This window comes from Pogona vitticeps, chromosome 5 (assembly GCF_051106095.1).
Source record: "Pogona vitticeps strain Pit_001003342236 chromosome 5, PviZW2.1, whole genome shotgun sequence".
Classification (NCBI taxonomy): Eukaryota; Metazoa; Chordata; class Lepidosauria; order Squamata; family Agamidae; genus Pogona; species Pogona vitticeps.
Window position 1 is genome coordinate 39,212,667 of NC_135787.1, and position 18,152 is coordinate 39,230,818.

An 18,152-nucleotide genomic window follows, 5' to 3' on the forward strand; every position below is an offset into this window, starting at 1 on the left:
TTGGGGCTTGCTGGGGGGGGACAGAGAGAACCGAGCTCGGGAAGCACGGAGGCTCGCGGGGAAGGGGCCCGGAGCAGAAGGGAGGAAAGGAGCAGCCACCGCAGCAAAAACGACGGCGGTCTGGTTGTCTGGAGCGGCGGCGGCCTGGCGGGGCGTCCCTACCGGGAGGCGGTGACAGTAGTCGGAAGAGCGGCGATTAAGCTGCCGCAGAAAGGAGCAGGGTCGCCGAACCGGGAGCAGCGAGAAGGGGCGGTGGCGGCGAGGTAGCAGCGGAGACGATGCCGTCGGTGAGCCTTCCGCCGAAGGAGAACGCGCTCTTCAAGCGCATCCTGGTGAGTGAGTGAGTGAGTGGAGGAAGGAGGCCGCTCGGTGGACCCGGCTGGCTGACTTGCCTGCCCGCCCGCAGGAATGCGAGGCACCTCTTGGCTCGCCTTCCCCTGTAACAGGGCCCCATGGAGGAGCGCGGCGGGGGGGGGCAGGGTCTGTTGGTTTCCGGCTGCTTCTCGGCGAGTACCTTTTTCTCCGCTCTCCCTCGGATTCGCACCGAGCCCCAGGGTGCCGCCACCGCTGGCGCAAACGTTGCGGGGTTTTTGAACCGATGCCCCCGGGTGCCAAGTGATTCCATGGCCCGGGTCGGCGTTCCAGATTCGACCGTGGAATACGGCGGGCCTGCCTGCCTGGTTTCCCTTGGCGGCCTTTGAAAATGATCTCTCTCTTTACTAATAAGGTCGGGGGCAGGGAGTGGTGGTGGATCTGAAGAGAAAAGGTGCCGCAACAGGACGGGTGGAAAAGTATGGTAACAAGAGTTTTGTGGAGAAGATGGATTGGTGTGTCTTTTCAATGAGTAAAGCAGAGTTAACTCTGAACCATCGAGCTCTTTTTTTTTTTTTTTTTTTTTGTCTTGAGCGCAGTGTACATGAAAACGGCTTGCTATTGATGATTGCAGACTGTTTCAGTGTTCCCGGGTAATTTCACTCTTCTTAAGAGAGCCGAGAATAGTTTCATAACTATTTTCCTTAGGTATAGGTAGCCGTCTATGTGCTGCTTTGTTAGTTGCTCAACGTCTAATAAATTGTAATAGACCGAAGTGGTGATTCAGTTCTGTGCTACAGTGAAACAACCACTACTTGCATATCAACTTTTTCAAGTGCTGTAGTTTTTTTCTTCCAAGTCAAAGCTTGATACAAATCAGTGGTTAACTCTGTATGATAACATAATGTATGCTGTGAAAGCAAAATAAAATAGTGTGGTTAATTAGTGTGCATCGTTTAACCCAGGCTCCTCCTTATGAAAACAATACAGAATAAATAATATAGAAATCAGTATTTTGTAGGCTAGGTTTCATAAGTACAGAGCAGCTGGTGAGGTAGAAAATATTTTATTCATCTGTTAAAAAGTTGCTCAGGAGTTGCTGTCATGAATTAAAAGGAGATTGAAGTTTTTGTGGAATGTTTTGTAGTGTAACAGTGTGCTACATTTATCTAGTTATATTCATCTACTTTTAGAGATTTAAAATAGTTCTCCATTTTCGGCACAGAAGTTTATGCCAGACAAATTGCAAGGATAGCATTTCTCCAGGTTACAGAAATAGCAATTGGTCCCACAGAGATTATAGGTTTCTTTATTAATAATGGTCCCTTAGAGGCATTAAACAGAAAATCTACTGTGTTGTATGTATACATAAAAATTTTATTTAATCTTTTATTCTGCTTTTCCTTGTACAGTATTGCTTATTGATGCTTACTTGGAACATTCCCAGTGAGTTCCCATCCAGCCAGTGAGTCAAGTAGACATACAGTATGCTTAGATTCATTAAGACAGTCTCATAGAATTTCATGGTTGATCTTGGTAGACATTATTCCCACACATTAAAACACTGTGTGTACAGGTATCATGCTAATGTATGCAGGTTTGTCCTCATTTAAATGAATAAACAAAAGAGACACACTTAGTTTGGTATTATAGATAAAAGCAAAATAGAAATAAAAAGTTTAAAAAGGCAAAAAAAGTAGTGGTGCTTTAAAGGCTAGCTTTTATACTTTTTTAGTGTGAGCTTTCGTGGACAACTCCACTTCATCAGTCATAACAGGACATAGTTTAGTGGTTTGTCTGAATCCAGGATTATGATTTATTGGGTACAAATAAGACAAGTGTTGTTGGTTTATAAATCCTGCTTTGCTTGGATGCTATAATTCCAGCTTCACTGTCACACTAAGCTAATTATGGTCATTTTATATACCGGTACCTACTGGTGTGACCAGGCAGAATAAAGTGACTGGTATACTAGTATGCATAGTGGTTTCATAAGCTGAAGTTCCTGGCTTCTTATGGGCCTGCTGGGTAAGGTGAAAATTAGAGCCAAAACAGCACAGAATTCTCTCCTAAGTACAGCACAGGCTGTAAGAAATTTTTTTTTTCCTCCCATTGTAGAAATAAGGAGTGGGCCCTTAGAACAACCACTTGAAAACAAGCAGTTTATTTCAGTGCTCTTGTCTCAGCTTGTTCATATAGTTTTAATATTATGTAAATAAACAGGTCTGTAAAATGCTTTACACAAGTAGATTTTTTTTTGCTCTCCTAAATGGATGATTATTTTTTAGAGAATATTAAACTGGTCTAATTTTTTGTTCTACCATCAGATGAAGGGGCAAATGATGCTTGAATTCAAGAACAGGTGCTGCCATCCACATTGATAGTAAGGTAGAACTAGTGCAGGGGTTTCCAAAGAAAATCTGCCTGTTGATCCTCTTCCCATGAATATGAAAAAAATTGCTGGGGGGTGAGTAGACAGATTATCATTAAGAAAAAAAATTAAGTAAATTAGGATTCCTTTTTTTAAAGGTTATGGTTCCTTTTAAGTTAAAAACAGTAAAATTCATTTACAATTTTTTTGTTTTCAAGATTTTATATTGATTTCTAATTTAAAATATTAATATAATGTTTGGGTGATGGCTAATGAGAGAATGTAGGCCCAAGGGTTTCCTACAGTTGAAAAGGGGATGTAATGCTAAAAGGTTTGGGAACCAGCTATCTCGTTGCTTTGCTTTCATTTATACCAGTGGTTCCCAACCTTGGGTCCCCAGATGTTTTTGGACTGCAGCTCCCAGAAATCCTGGGCAGCGTGGTTAATAGCGAAGACTTCTGGGAGTTTTAGTCCAAGAACATTTGGGAACCCAAGATTGGGAACCACTGGTTTAAACTATTGAACTTGTAGCCTTATGTTCTGTAATTTTTGTTTTTCTCAATGCAGATAGGATCTAGAGAGCATCTAGAACTATTATTCTACTGATGGAGCTGCTTTTGTCAGATGAACCCCACTACCACAGCCCTAAGCAAGGCATCTTCCAGAAGGCTGAGGAGCCATAAGGAACATGTTTTAGGCTGAGGGAGGGAGGGAGTTCTTGTCACTCTAGTGTTGGATTTAAGCCATAGTAATAGGTTGCATGGAAGTACATGTACACTCACAACTTCAGGGAATTATATGAAGCAAACATATTGTGAGGTGGGTGTCAGATGTGTAGCACAGTATTCTGGAGAAGTGGGAAGTTTCATGGCCAACGCTGGAAAAGCCTACTTCCCCCCCCAACCCTTTGCACCTGCAATAATATTAGAATATGTATAATCAACACACATGCATCTTTTGGCATTATAACTAGTCTTCACTACTCCATTCACCACTCCCCTTACATGTTCACATTGTTTTACCACATTTATCAAATGTACGGCTGTTGGAATGTACTTCCTTTTGTCACATATAGGCATTAAATCTAATATAAGATGGATTGGGACCCGTTGCACATGGAATCTCTGAACGTGTAAATAGGTGTTGAAACACATTAAACCTATCCTGCAATCAAGACCCTGTCTAGATATACATTAACTTTAGAAGCTTAAAGGCAGAGGCAAAGGGTGGTTGAATGGACTTTAGTGACAGGAGAGGCAAATGCTGTCTTAATTGCCACCTACTTTCATTTGAAACATAGCTTTCAGTTTTCAAGTATTAGTGTAAGTTGTGTTTTGAGTATTTTCACACTTCCTTGCTTCATTGGTTTCATGAGTTACAAAGAAGGTTGGTAAAGATGACTTTTTCCTTTATTGCAGATACACAACAAAAGAGTAAATAGGGATATTATCTTTTGGCAACTTTACTTTGGAGGCCCTGCTGCTTTTTCAGAGCCCTGAATTCATAACTGTACCACTCTGATAGTGGAAATAGTTAAAATCAAAACTGTCAATCTGTTGCCTAAATGTGGAATGTTTGAGAGTTCAAGTAGGTGTCTCTTTAGTAAGCTCCTCCTTGTGTGCATGCTCTCACTATGGTTATGAGAACAGTTCTGCAATGAGCTTGCCAGAGTGGGGAGAAGATGCTTATGTGATTTCCCTTTTGCTCCTTTTTAAAGCAACAGGATTATTTTTTTATAAGATATTAATGACAAGTGGAATCTAGAGGATTTCCAGTGGCAAAGTGGATGTATAATGATTATATGCGGGGCTTGCCTTCAGCATTCAGGACGTTAGAGAGTCTAGTCGTGCTTTCAAAGTGATTAATTAGTCTTTGTCATAAACCACATACAAAAATCCAGATATGATGAAGCAGCCAGCATTCTTTATTACTGCTGTTAACTTAGATGCAGTATTATACACTGTAGCAATACAGATTTATTTTGTTTTGCAAATGTGTTCATTTGCCGACATGGTCATTTATTCATGTAACACAAGACAAAGTGGAGTAAATGAAACTCCAGTGTATTGATACTCATGTTTATGCTGTGTGTAAATGACATGTGAAGGAAGAAGAAAAATAAGGAAAAGTCATGCTATCATCTTCTGGTTGCTGCACAATGCTCCACAGTGGTGGAGGGTGGGGTTTCACTTAACTGGGGCTTATTTTTGGGGTAGGACTTATGAGCATCCTGAAAAATCATACTAGGGCTTATTTTCAGGGAAACAGGGTATATGCTGCAGGGAAAGTAGATTACCAAATGAGGGCATAACATTAAAACCAGAAGATTCTTTGTGTTTGGCATTCTGTCGAACTGATAATCAGTCTTAATGTTTTGTGTTAACAGTGGTCAATTTTGCTATTAAAAAAAGAAAATGTATCTTCCTTAAAACTGTTGTAAATCATTGAATCTTTATCCCAGTAGAATCTGAGTGCACAGTATTCATGTGCAGAAAGTCAGTATGGATTACCCAAGTAACTTTTTCACAAGTGATTCTATGAACAATTTTGTATGGTTTTGCTTAGAAAGAGGCTGCACTAGTGTAAACAACAGTTTGTATGGAAGACTCCCAGTATGACACAGAGTTAAAGAACAGAAAATGGTTTGTATAAATTTAAAAGGAATACTAATGTATTTTTTCATTCTAAAGTGAATTAGGCTTATTAGGAAATTAAAACTTAAAACAAGTAAGTTGCATCTAATGCTGATGACAACAGAGTCATACACATCTCTTGTAGAACCTGTTAAGTAGGACTTTCATTTTGGTGTGTGGGAGGATTGCGCTGCAAGAGTTTATGATGTTTGTATACATCACTACTCTCTTTTTTGCTGAGTAGACATATGTTTGTGAAAAACAATTTTGACTCTTAAGTAACATATTTCAAAGAATTCTGCTGCATTGCTTACAGAAAACACGAACCAAAAAGGAATGTGATTTATGTTCTACTGATCTGTTTAAACTGGAAAGTTAGTTCAAATGAAATAATATTTGTTAGGGAGGAAGAATGTTTAGCTGATAGCAGTGCTTTGTTGATGCAACTCACTGGCCAGTTTCATATGTAAGAGTCAGTTTGTGGCTTCTTGAATTCTGACTTCTTAAGTCTAAATCCTTTAATTCCAGTTACAGGATACAAGTGGGCACGGTTGGTTGCTGACTTATTACTTCTACCCTATTTTAGCCATAACTAATGTTGAAATCAAGAACTGTAGCTGGCACGTGGTTTGATTTTATTAGCTGCTTGTCCAGTAACAAGAACTTATCTGAAATAAAGAAAAACTGTGGTTTGATTTTCTGTAGAACAATTCGTGGTTACCTCAGTAGACCATGGCTTGATGTAATGGACATACGCCACCACTGAGTAAAAAAACCATGACTATTAGATGTATCAGTCAACTATTTGTGATACAGTTCCTTATTCTGTAGTGTAAATTACAGCAACAAATTGCTGCAGTTTAAAATGTTTCCACTGATACTTTTTATTATCATCAAGTCCTGTGACTGAAACATAATGAGGAGTACAAATGGTGACTTCTTAACCAACAACAATTTGCCACTGCTTAACGTTTAAAAAACAAACTGTGCTGCACTGATAGTAATAGTTAATTAATGTGCACAGAAATTAATTCAGTAAGTGGTTACATTTTTGTGGTTGTTTAATCGTTAAGTCGTGTCCAACTCTTTGTGACCCCATGGACCAGAGCACACCAGGCCCTCCTGTCTTCCACTGCCTCCTCGAGTTTGGTCAAATTCAAGTTGATAGCTTCGGTGACACTGTCCAACCATCTCGTCCTCTGTCGTCCCCTTCTTCTCTTGCTCTCACACTTTCCCAACATCAGGGTCTTTTCCATGGGAGTCTTCTCTTCTCATGAGATGGCCAAAGTATTGGACCCTCAGCTTCAGGATCTGTCCTTCCAGTGAACACTCAGGGTTGATTTCCTTTAGAATGGATAGGTTTGTTCTCCTTGCAATCCAGGGGACTCTCAAGAGTCTCCTCCAGCACCACAATTCAAAAGCATCAATTCTTCAGTGGTCAGCCTTCTTTATGGTCCAGCTCTCACTTCCATACATCGCTACTGGAAAAACCATAGCTTTGACTATGCGGACCTTTGTTGGCAAGGTGATGTCTCTGCTTTGTAAGATGCTGTCAAGGTTTGTCATTTCTTTCCTCCCAAGAAGCAGGTGTCTTTTAATTTTGTGGCTGCTGTCACCATCTGCAGTGATCATGTAGCCCAAGAAAGTAAAATCTGTCACTGCCTCCATATCTTCCCCTTCTACAGTGGTGCCTCGCTTGACAACGTTAATCCGTTCCAGCGAAATTAATGTAAAGCGAAATTGTCGTCAAGCAAGGAAAAAAAAACATTGAAACGCATTGAAAACCACTCAATGCGTTCCAATGGGCTAAATACCTCAGCGTCCAGCGGAGATCCTCCATAGGGCGGCCATTTTCCGGTGCCTGTTAAGCGAAAAATCTGTCCTAATCACAGCGGGGAGCCATTTTGCACAGCGGGCGGCCATTTTGAAACCCGACAATCAGCTGTTTTAGATCGTCATAATGCGAAGAATCGGTTCCCGAAGCAGGGAGTAGTTAAAAATCAAGCTTATCCCAGAGATGAGCAAGGTGTAGAGGTCAATTTCTTCTTCTCATAGACCTTCTGTGACAGACTCTCAAAATGAAATTGGAAGTGGAAGGTATTTAAAAGCAAAACATCTTGTTTTAAAACCTCTCCTAGGTTTTAAACCATAGGGAGATTTGCCAGTCCTGAAGGCTTCCAGAGATTACAGTTTACTTTTTTTGAATAATTCCCTTCCTGATGCAGGCAGGGCACAGAAATAGAAGGGGCATGTGTGGCCTGCTGGCCATGTGTTGCCCATTTCTGCCCTGTAATAAGCTGTGGTTTAGTGTAGCATATGACTATAGCCAGTGTACGTGAAGTGTTTTCAGTATCTAAAATACTATAAAAATGTTTGTTATTCCTTATCTATTGGATGACCCTGTTTTTAAAAATATAAGACATTACTACATACTTAGTCACATTTGTCAATCTAGCTTTATTTCTAGACTATATTATTTATCAAATATTATCACAGTTTTGAAAATGGCAGGCCTCTTCTCTTTAATACACTAAAGACCAGTGATTACTTTTGTGTAGCACAGGGGTCTCTAAACTTTTCAGTATGAGGGCCACATCATATATTTTACACATTTTTGAGGCCTGGGGGGGGACCCAAGCAATCCCCCACCTCTGCTGCTCCGCTGTCTTTGAAAAGACAGCAGGGGTGGGGGATCGCTTGGGTCCCCCTTCTCTCTTTCTATGCCTGAGCTGGATAAAAAGGCAAGGCGGGACATAGTTTGGAGACCCTTAGTCTAGCAGGATAGTCTTCTAAATGGAAATTTACATACAGTTCCAACAATTTCAGCAAGTCTGTGTACCCTACTTAGATGTTCCAGTAGTGTAAGACATTTGTATCAAGTAGTCCCCTTTTTTTCAAGACCTAAGTTCCAATTGCTTCTCATTCAGTCCCCACACAACAGTTCACCTCATTCAGCTGTTTTTCCTGAACCATCAGAGAGGGGGGTCTCAAAGGCTTTGGATGTAGTATGCAATTTACCTTCAGTAGATACTTTGCTTAGTCCAACAATTAGAGAGAGCACCACAAATTACTCTGCTTTGCCACGGAAGTATGTATGCAGTAACCTACATGGTGATCAGATATCTAAATGCTTTTTGGGATGAGTTATTGGATTAAAAATTCACCACCAACACTAACAGGTATACAGAAAGTAAATTAAACTAGTGAGTGCCATGTAAAGGTGGTCTCCTCATTTGCATTGTTTATCTTGTTCCGTGTTGTATATTTCCTTATTAAGACAACATTACTTCCAATGTGTTCATTGCTTTAAGTGCATATTTGGAAACATGCTGCTGTTATTCACGTAATGACACTTGAAGGAACACCCTAGACTGAGGGTCACAGATAGGATCACTGAGGTAATTAATTCCTTTCTCAGAAGAGACATGAAATATCTTGACCTCATTCAAGTAATTTGCTAGGTTCAGTAAACAAACTCACTCATAGGTAGATTATAAATGTTGATGGGTATCATTCTTGTATATTGCAAACTTCAATAAGAGTGGGCATATGTGGATTTCATTTGTAGCATGCATATTTGTATTTCCCAGAGTAGCTGCTTTATTAATCTTTTGAAGTAAAACCAAAATGCATACTGTAGCAGCTTTAGTAACTTTATTGTGGTATGCATTTACCATGAAATAATGGACTTCATAATCTTTAACTACCACAAAATAATTTGTTATATTTATGATTAATTTGAAATACAAGCAGTAGCAACAGTTTGGTTTTGGACTGGTGTTGATGTGGCTTGTGCTTTTGCAGCCAAAGCTCTGTGTGCAAAAGAAGATGATTTGGAAGGTTTTTGTCTTAAGTTCTGAATGTGTAGACTCCTCAGTTCTTGTTAAGTTAAGGTAGGAGTTAATAATAATAATTTTGGGCACCACCTCTCCTTACCATTCCTGTACCATCATCATAGAACTGCAGAACTAGAAGGAACCCTAAGGATCATTGAGTCCATCTCTTTCTTGTCAAGGGGGGGTACAGTGGGGAATCAAACTCCTAACCTCTGGTTCTGCAGTCAAATGCCTAAACAACTGAGATATCTAGCAGTTCAAATGTAATACTGCAACATTTTGTAGCAATTTTAAAATGTTTAACAGCTATATTCCCACTTCAAATAATTTGAAGGAATCTCATTAACGAGTATTTTGTCACTCTTTGAGTTATTGTAAGTGTGAAAATGCAGGACAGAGCATAGCATCTCCAGTTAAAGGATCCATGGTAGCTGTACTGGGAAGGATCTCTGCCTGATACTTTGGACTGGAATGAGCTTTTTAAGTAGACATTGCTAGAAGGATCAGTTATCTGGCACAGAATAAGGCAATGGCTTGTATTCATTGGTAACACACCAATCAGAAATAGAATTTATGGCCAGAATCCAACAAGATGTTTCTTAGAAACTGCTGCTGACAGTGGAACAAAGAGTGGGAGATAGCTCCCACCACTACAGCTACTATACACCTGCTCTGGAGAGCTGGAAAATTGTTCAGAGCTGGGTTTTTTGTTAGGACAGTTGTCTGTAGAGTGAGGAGAAGAGAAAAAAATAATTTTGGTGTGCTACCATTTTGGTGCTAGCCTAATGTTGCTTTAGTCATACAGTATTATTGTCAAAATGCATCATTTATTTGTAAACCATGTAACACTTAAATGGATTTGTGATAGCAGCAGAGACTATGAAAAGCAATGAAATAATACATATTTTTATTTCTGCCTTTTAAACTTGTGGCCCTACTACATAATTTTCTGTTTTGTACTATTTGTGCACACATTTGGTTCTATAAATAGCAGTTACTAAGCCTAAGATTTATACTATGATGTTTTGTTAAAGGCAGGTTGAGTTTGCCTTAGGTATGTGGAGAATCCACTGTTGGTGCTCTGTATCACTTGTAAAACCTTTCAGAAATAGCCTTTCCTCCTTCTAGAAAGCATTAAATAGGTTAAATATAGAAATGTAAAATAATGTACCTTGTAATACTTTCAAAGCTACTTCCCTTCATTTTAAGTAGCATTTATATACTTATGATCTTGAAATCAAAAAGATTAAGAGAGCTTCAAATTCATCATTACTCTTTTCCATTTGTTCTTCTTAAATGATAACATTACCTTGGATTCCCTGATCTCCCCCGCCACCTATATTCAGAATATTGTGCACAGATTAGTTAGAAGGAAGTTGAAACTTGCAAAATGGAAAGGGGGAACAACATCAGCTGTCTTCAGTTAGTGGTTCATCTGTTTCTGGCTCTCATAACCAAGGTCCTTAATTTACTCTTTGAGTGGTTATCTATTATTTATTTATTTATTTATTTATTTATTTCATTTCATTTTTTAAATGCCTCCCATCTGACTGAGACCACTCGGTTAGCACCATTACTATTGGTTATCAGTTATTAGTTATTTTTTTAAGTAATTATATATACAGTAATTGACTTTCAGGAAGACTGAAGCTTCTATTAAATCATTTGATAAAGCAAAATTTCTGATCAAGTCTTATGGAAAGAACCGCTGAGTTTTTAAAGCATTACTTATTAAATAATCATTACACTTGAATGATGAATTGTAGTTGGACAACTAGTTTTCAGAGAATGATAAGGAAGTGGCTCTCCCATATTTGCTTATGTTTACCCTTTTGCTTAGTAGTTTTGACAAATCATTCTCTAACTCTTGATGGTTACCTGTTACGAAATACAAAATGAAGAAAAAATCTAGTGTAATAATAGGTGGAATCAACATACCCTCTAATTTTCAGCCCCACTCTCTTGCACAGTCTTCTCCCCTGAGTGCATCCGTGACTCTGCCCCCCCCCCCCGCATGCATGTGGGTGTTCTGTTGTGACTGGAACCAAAGGGCTGCGTGGAGGAGGAAAGTTGCACAGAGGGAGGTGGAGTCATGAGTGTACATCCGCACACCTTAGAGGGAGGGATCCTTGGGTGGAATCCTGTTATTCTTTTCTACATGTGCAACAACACATTCACTTGCAGAAGTAAATTGTGCAAGATAGTAAGTGTAAGCTTTTTTGTTTCTGGTGAGCAGTCTTTGGTTTGCATAATCTCTTACGAGAAGTTGTGCTCTATAATTATGAATAGAATCCTGTCATTAGACGGATATGAGTGTAGGTAGAAATATGAGTAGATATAAGGTAATATGTCTGCATATTGTTTGTTTATGCCATATATACTGCAGTTATGAAATATTAAGTCTTTTGATTTTTATCTTCTTTTAGAGATGTTATGAACATAAACAGTACAGAAATGGTCTGAAATTTTGTAAGCAAATTCTTTCTAATCCAAAATTTGCAGAACATGGTGGTAAGTATTTATTGAAAATATTAATTATATTTATAATTTGTCCCATCCTGAACATTCAAGAATAACACTTATTTGCATAAATTAAAATGAAATTGTTCATGTATTACACAGTTGAAGAAAATAGTTTAACACATTAAAATATAACCTTCCATGCCAGCCAGCAAAGTGGCTTTAACGTCTTCTAATAGATTGTCAAATTCCTTCACCTACATGTCACATTCACAAATAAGTGAAACACATACACTTCTAAGAAACTGAAGATCATATTTGGTCAGATAATGGCACATCTATTTTGAAACACAGAGTACTAATGCAAAAGTACAAAGTAGGGTATGTGATTACAAGTGGAAAAGAGGTTGGCAGGAAGAAAATGCTGAGTACTCCCTCAGCTATCACTTATCCATGTTTTCCCCTATAGGTTCCTAGCTTTCTAGCCAATTGCTTTTCTGTTTTGATGTGTTCTCTAAAAAGGATGTGGTACAGTAGTAGAATTCAGCACCTCTCATTTATCACTTATGTGCTTGAAGTTGTTTAGTCCCACTTTACAGTTATTCAGCGACCTGTGTTTGAGACCCAAAGTATAGCTGATGTGGGAGGTCTGTGATTTTTCTTTCCCTAAAAGCAGACTGTGTTAATGTGACTTCAGAAAGTTATATGGTTTCATTAAAATTTCTCATTATGTTCATAATTTCTGATTATGTTAAAGTATTACTATGATGCTAAGGATGTATTTATGAAAAAAATGTAATATCATTACAGTACAGTGGTGCCTCGCTTAACGATTGCCTCACTTAACGAGGAAATCGCTTGACGATTAGGTTTTTGCAGTTGCAAAAGCAATCGCAAAATGATGGTTTAAATGGGAAAAATCCGCTTCACGATGATTGGTTCCCTGCCTCGGGAACCGACTTTCGCATTACGACGATCTAAAAACAGCTGATCGTCAGGTTTCAAAATGGCTGCTGGGTGTACAAAATGGCCTCCCGCTGTTTTCTAGGACAGATTCCTCGCTTTACAGGCACTGAAAATGGCCGCCCCATGGAGGATCTTCATTGGACGGTGAGTTTTCAGCCCATTGGAACGCATTGGAGGGTTTTCAGTGTGTTTCAATGGGCTTTTTTATTTCGCTTAACGAGGATTTCGCTCTACAGCGATTTCGCTGGAACGGATTATCCTCGTTAAGCGAGGCACCACTGTACTTAATGATTCAATTTGGGTAACCACTGCTTTGTTTTGCGCACAGCTTCTTTCTGGTACACATGTCAAACTGAAATGTGTATATTTGACTATAGTTTCCTATTTTCTTGAAACCAAAATCTATGTAACCAGCTTTGCAACAAGTAAGAATGTTAAATCAACTTCAGATTTGAAATCTTTTTCATTGTAGCTTAACAGAGCTCATATTTGTTTTTGTTTACAGAAACCTTGGCTATGAAAGGACTAACATTGAATTGCTTAGGTAAAAAAGAAGAAGCATATGAATTGGTCCGTAGGGGTCTAAGAAACGACTTGAAGAGTCATGTCTGTATCCTTTTAAATTAATGAATAAATTAGATATATAATAGTAATATACTGTAAGATGTAATGTTACTTGTTCCTTTTTATGTAATGAACAAGAACGCTTAGTATGTACACTGTATGACCAGTTTAGTGAAACAATTAAATTGTATTTTTATTTTGGGAACAGCCTTGCAAATACTGTAATAAAAAGTTAAATATATACCTTTTTAATTCTAAATGATATATTTGTATCATTACAAATTAGATTCAGATTAATGCCTAATTACATATTTTTCTTGATTCCTAGAGATTTAGGATACGTACTTGCCTATTTTTTTTTTGCTTCCCCCAAGGTATATTAATAATATCAGGGGTTTACCTGCAAATCATTGTAAGTATTGTGCTGGTCCATTTTGTTATACTAGGTGTAAGCTCTTCTAGTTCAGAAAGTTGTTTGCAGTAATATTTTCATGGAATAATTAAATACTGTTGTTCTCAGCTGCTGCAAAACTAATGCCCTTAATTGAAGTGTCCAGGCTGGCATGTCTATGGTCTCCTCCAAAGATCAGATAAAAAATATGATGAAGCGATCAAATGTTACAGGAATGCACTGAAGTGGGATAAAGACAATCTCCAAATTTTGAGGGACCTCTCTCTGCTACAAATTCAAATGAGGGATCTGGAAGGTTACAGGGTGAGTTGAGCAGAAATATCAAGAGCACATTACAAATGTATTTACTAATTAATTTTTGTAATTTAAAAGAATGCAAGAAAGCAAAATGTTTTTTTTTTTTCTGAAGAAGATGGCAGTACTGTAATAGGTCTGTGACACTTATTGCTAGTTATGGGTTCATTTGCAATGTCTTTAAAGCTGTCACTAAGACAGCTGCAAAACACTACTTTAAAACTAGGATATTCTGTTAACTAAAGTTTGTGGTCTAATTGTGATGATTACTTTGTAGCCAAAATCCTATTGCTTAGTGTAGTAAGTTACAACCAAAGTAGGCTCATTGAGGCTCATTGGAACTTGTGGAATAGTTGACTCGCCAAATCCCCATGGATTCAGTTAAAGCTGGATTTCAGCCTTTGAATTATCTGTCAGCATGAGAAGAGCATTTACTACCCTGACATGTCAGACTTTGTCTATGGCATATTTAACAGGGAGATGTGCTGGAAAATCTGCGATTTGTTGTTTATGCACATGTTCAAGGACAGTGAATCTACTATTTCTGCACATATGAATGCTGCTTAGTATCATTTGTCGTCCTGAAGTATCCTGGTGTTAAATGTGAATGTGTACGCTCTTCTATAGAATGCAGAGGTCACTTAAATACTGTATATATGCAACTTCTAGAGTAAGTGGGTATCCTGACAGTGCTCAATGCTTTCTGCAAAAAACATGTTAGTCCTAGGAAGTTTGTTTTGAGACATGGTCTAAGTAGTATAATTCGTGTGTTTCACAAAGATCTATTCCATTGGAATTTAGAGAACTTTCACGTAAATAAATCTTGGGCTGGGGGCCTCTCATTTATTTCCTAATAGATATTGTTTATTACTTTCATGCAGGAAACTAGGTATCAGTTACTTCAACTTCGACCTGCACAGCGAGCATCATGGATCGGCTATGCTATAGCCTATCATCTGCTAGAGGACTATGAAATGGCAGCAAAGATTTTGGAGGAATTTAGGAAAACTCAACAGGTATTATAAGGAACCCTAAATTATATTACATATATTCACAATAATCAAAACTGGAAATAATCAAAACTGGAAAGGGCCTCAATCTATTATTGACTGTTAGTTTAATGGAGTGTCCGTTTCCCACCCCTGCCCCCTACAACCCTTCAAACCAACCAAACCTTAAAGCCAGTTTTCAGGGGGCATGAGAAGGAAAGCTGTCGGGAGCAAGGGTCATTATCTTGTTGTTGATTCCACTGGTCAAAGCAGTTTCCTCAGTGGAACAGCCCTGTTGGATCCTGGCCAGTATCCTGAACTAGAAATTTGTGTGACCAATATGCTGTTTAGGTATACAGTATCTGCACATTAGAATTTTCCTATGGAGCAGGTGGTTGCTCCATAGGAAACTTTGTGAAGGAGGAAAGCTGCATCAGTTAACACTCCTTTCCAAAGTTAGCTTGTGGTAGAACCAATAGTGCCATCATAGCTCTGGTGTCACCCTGATTCAGCAAAACACACAGCATTTGCCCCTCTAAAAGCTATATGTCAGTTGTCTTCACAGAGCAGTGAGTTGGGGTTTTTTCACTTTTGATCCTACAGTTTTGGCCGGAGGGGGGGGCGGGGTGGAATCATATCTGAAAATCCATGTGTTCAGGTTCACTTCCATGTATCGATCACCCTTCCGGAATTATGGTGTGGTTTTGGTTTTTAATTGTACTACTGAAGTGAAAAAGGATGGGTGCTTCATTCTTTTCTTACCTACACAGACATCTCCTGACAAAGTAGACTATGAATATAGTGAACTACTATTGTATCAAAATCAAGTTCTCCGAGAAGCAGGCCTCTATAAAGAAGCTTTGGATCATCTTGGCACCTATGAAAAGCAAATCTGTGACAAGTTAGCAGTTGAAGAAACTAAAGGTAGATGAACCATAACGATGTTCTTGCTTTTGAACCCCTTTCAACCAGAAGCATGAAGAACAGAAAGTCTTGTGTCAGGTCATTACATAGTTGATGGTTTCAAAGTGTACTGTTTAGCATGGCAATGTGTTTTTATATACTGTGTTCATAATAAAAATGATTCTTCTAAGAGGCTTCTGATACTCTGGTAAGTGGGCAGTTTCTCTGTATTACAACTAATTAATTAAATGTGAAGTATATTTCTTGAAGCCTGAAGAGCATATTTGTGGGTAATATTGGAAAGACTTATTTTGCTTTTGGCATGTTTATTTCAAAAGATGGAGAAAGAGCACATGTGACTTGCAGTTTGGAAAAGCAATTGATACGTAATCCTACAATCTTTTTGTTTTTGTCTTTGACTGGAGCTTTGGCGTCTGGTGTCAAAAGTATGCAGATGACATTTTATCTCTCCTTTCCATCTAAATCCAAGGAAGTTGTTTAGGTTCCTAATTGGTATCTCGTATCAATAATGGTTGGGTGAGGGTGAATAAACTGAAACTTAATCCAGACAAGACAGAGGTGCTCCTGGTCAGTCAAAAGGCAGATCAAGGTATAGGGATCTAAATTATGCTGGATAAGGTTATAGTCACACTGAAATCACAGGTGCGCAGCTTGAGTGTGGTCCTGGATTCATCCCTGACCCCAGGTTTTGGTGGTAGCCAGGAGTGCATTTGCACAGTTAAAACTGGTGTACCAACTGTGCCCATTATTGAAGATGTCTGATTGGGTACAGTGACATATGCCTTAGTTACATCTCACTTGGGTTACAAAATGCACTCTACATGAGCTGCCTTTGGAAAGTGTTTGGAAACTTCAGCAGGTCCAAATGCTGCAACCAGGTTGTTGTTAATTGGCACTGGTTACAGGGACCACATAACATCCCTATTACAGTACAGTGGTGCCTCACACAACGATGTTAATTGGTTCCAAAAAAATCAACGTTGTGTGAAACATCGTTCTGTGAAACACCATTTCTCATAGGAATGCATTGAAAACCGGTTAATCCGTTCCATTTGGAACGGATTGCCATTGCTGAGTGAAAATCCCCATAGGAAACATCGCTGTGTGAAACAATGTTTCCTTCATTGCAATGTATTGAAGCCGACTCAATACAGTGGTGCCCCGTATAGCGACGTTAATCCGTTCCAGGATTAACGTCGCTATCCGGATTCTTCGCTATGCGGGAGGGGAAAACCCATAGGAACGCATTAAACTCCGTTTAATGTGTTCCTATTGGGGGAAAACTCACCGCTAAGCGAAGAATCCCGATCCGGCCGCCATTTTCACTGCCTCGGTAAGCGAGGCATGAAAACGCTGCGGGCGGCCATTTTCCCCCAGCCGGGCAGCGCTTGCTTCGGCTGTGGACGCCTCCCCGCAGGTTGCGCCGCCCAGCTGGGGGGAGAAGGTTCAGGGCGCCCACGGTGGACGCTTCGCCGGAGGTTGCTCTGAAGCCAGGCTTCAGAGCAACCTCCGGCGAAGCGTCCACCGTGGGCGCCCTGAACCTTCGCCGCCTTCTCCCCCCAGCTGGGCAGGGCTTGCCTCTGAGCACCGGCGGTGGACGCTTTCCCGGAGGTTGCTCTGAAGGCTGCGCCTCCCAGCTGGGTGGTGCTGCCTTCAGAGCAATCTCAGCTTTCACCCCGGGGCTCGGAGGCAAGCGCTACCGAGCACCGGCGGTGGACGCTTTCCCTGGAGGTTGCTCTGAAGGCTGTGCCTCCCAGCTGGGCGGCGCTGCCTTCAGAGCAATCTCAGCCTCCACCGGGGGTGCTCGGAAGCAAGCCCCGCCTAGCTGCAGGGCTTGCCTCCGAGCACCGGCGGTGGACGCTTTCCCTGGAGGTTGCTCTGAAGGCAGCACCGCCCAGATGGGCGGCGCTGCCTTCAGAGCAACTTCAGCTTCCACCCCGGGGCTCGGAGGCAAGCCCTACCGAGCGCCGGTGGTGGACGCTTCCCTGGAGGTTGCTCTGAAGGCAGCACCACCCAGATGGGCGGCGCTGCCTTCAGAGCAACCTCAGCTTCCACCCCGGGGCTCGGAGGCAAGCCCTACCGAGCGCCGGCAGTGGACGCTTCCCTGGAGGTTGCTTTGAAGGCAGCACCGCCCAGATGGGCGGCACTGCCTTCAGAGCAACCTCCAGGGAAGCGTCCACTGCTGGCGCTCGGAGGCAAGCACCGCCCACCTGGGGGGAAATGTTGCCTATGGGGGGAAATCGCAAAGCGATTTTTCCCCATAGGGGCCATCGGTATGCGGATTCGTCGTTAAACGGTGCACTCGTTATACGAGGCACCACTGTACATTCCAATGGCTTTGCGAAGTCCTTTTTCGCTCCTGTAAAAGTGTCTTACAATGTTTGGAAGCTG

General features: G+C 40.4%; 1 protein-coding gene across 3 annotated transcripts in view; it reads left to right on the forward strand.

Moving 5' to 3' along the window:
- The first annotated feature begins 59 nt into the window (after positions 1-59).
- The window catches only part of NAA15 (N-alpha-acetyltransferase 15, NatA auxiliary subunit), a 43,841-nt gene continuing 25,748 nt past the window's right edge, over positions 60-18,152 (forward strand). For 2 of the 3 annotated variants that reach the window (XM_020783075.3, XM_073001637.2), the window contains exons 1-6: positions 60-332; positions 11,579-11,663; positions 13,084-13,188; positions 13,700-13,857; positions 14,730-14,864; positions 15,608-15,761. In XM_020783075.3, coding sequence (XP_020638734.2) covers positions 279-332; positions 11,579-11,663; positions 13,084-13,188; positions 13,700-13,857; positions 14,730-14,864; positions 15,608-15,761 — 691 coding nt within the window. In that variant the 5' untranslated portion in view covers positions 60-278. Of the gene's footprint in view, positions 333-2,639; positions 2,780-11,578; positions 11,664-13,083; positions 13,189-13,699; positions 13,858-14,729; positions 14,865-15,607; positions 15,762-18,152 lie in introns of those variants that run through there. The other variant, XM_078394719.1, reaches the window with a different exon arrangement.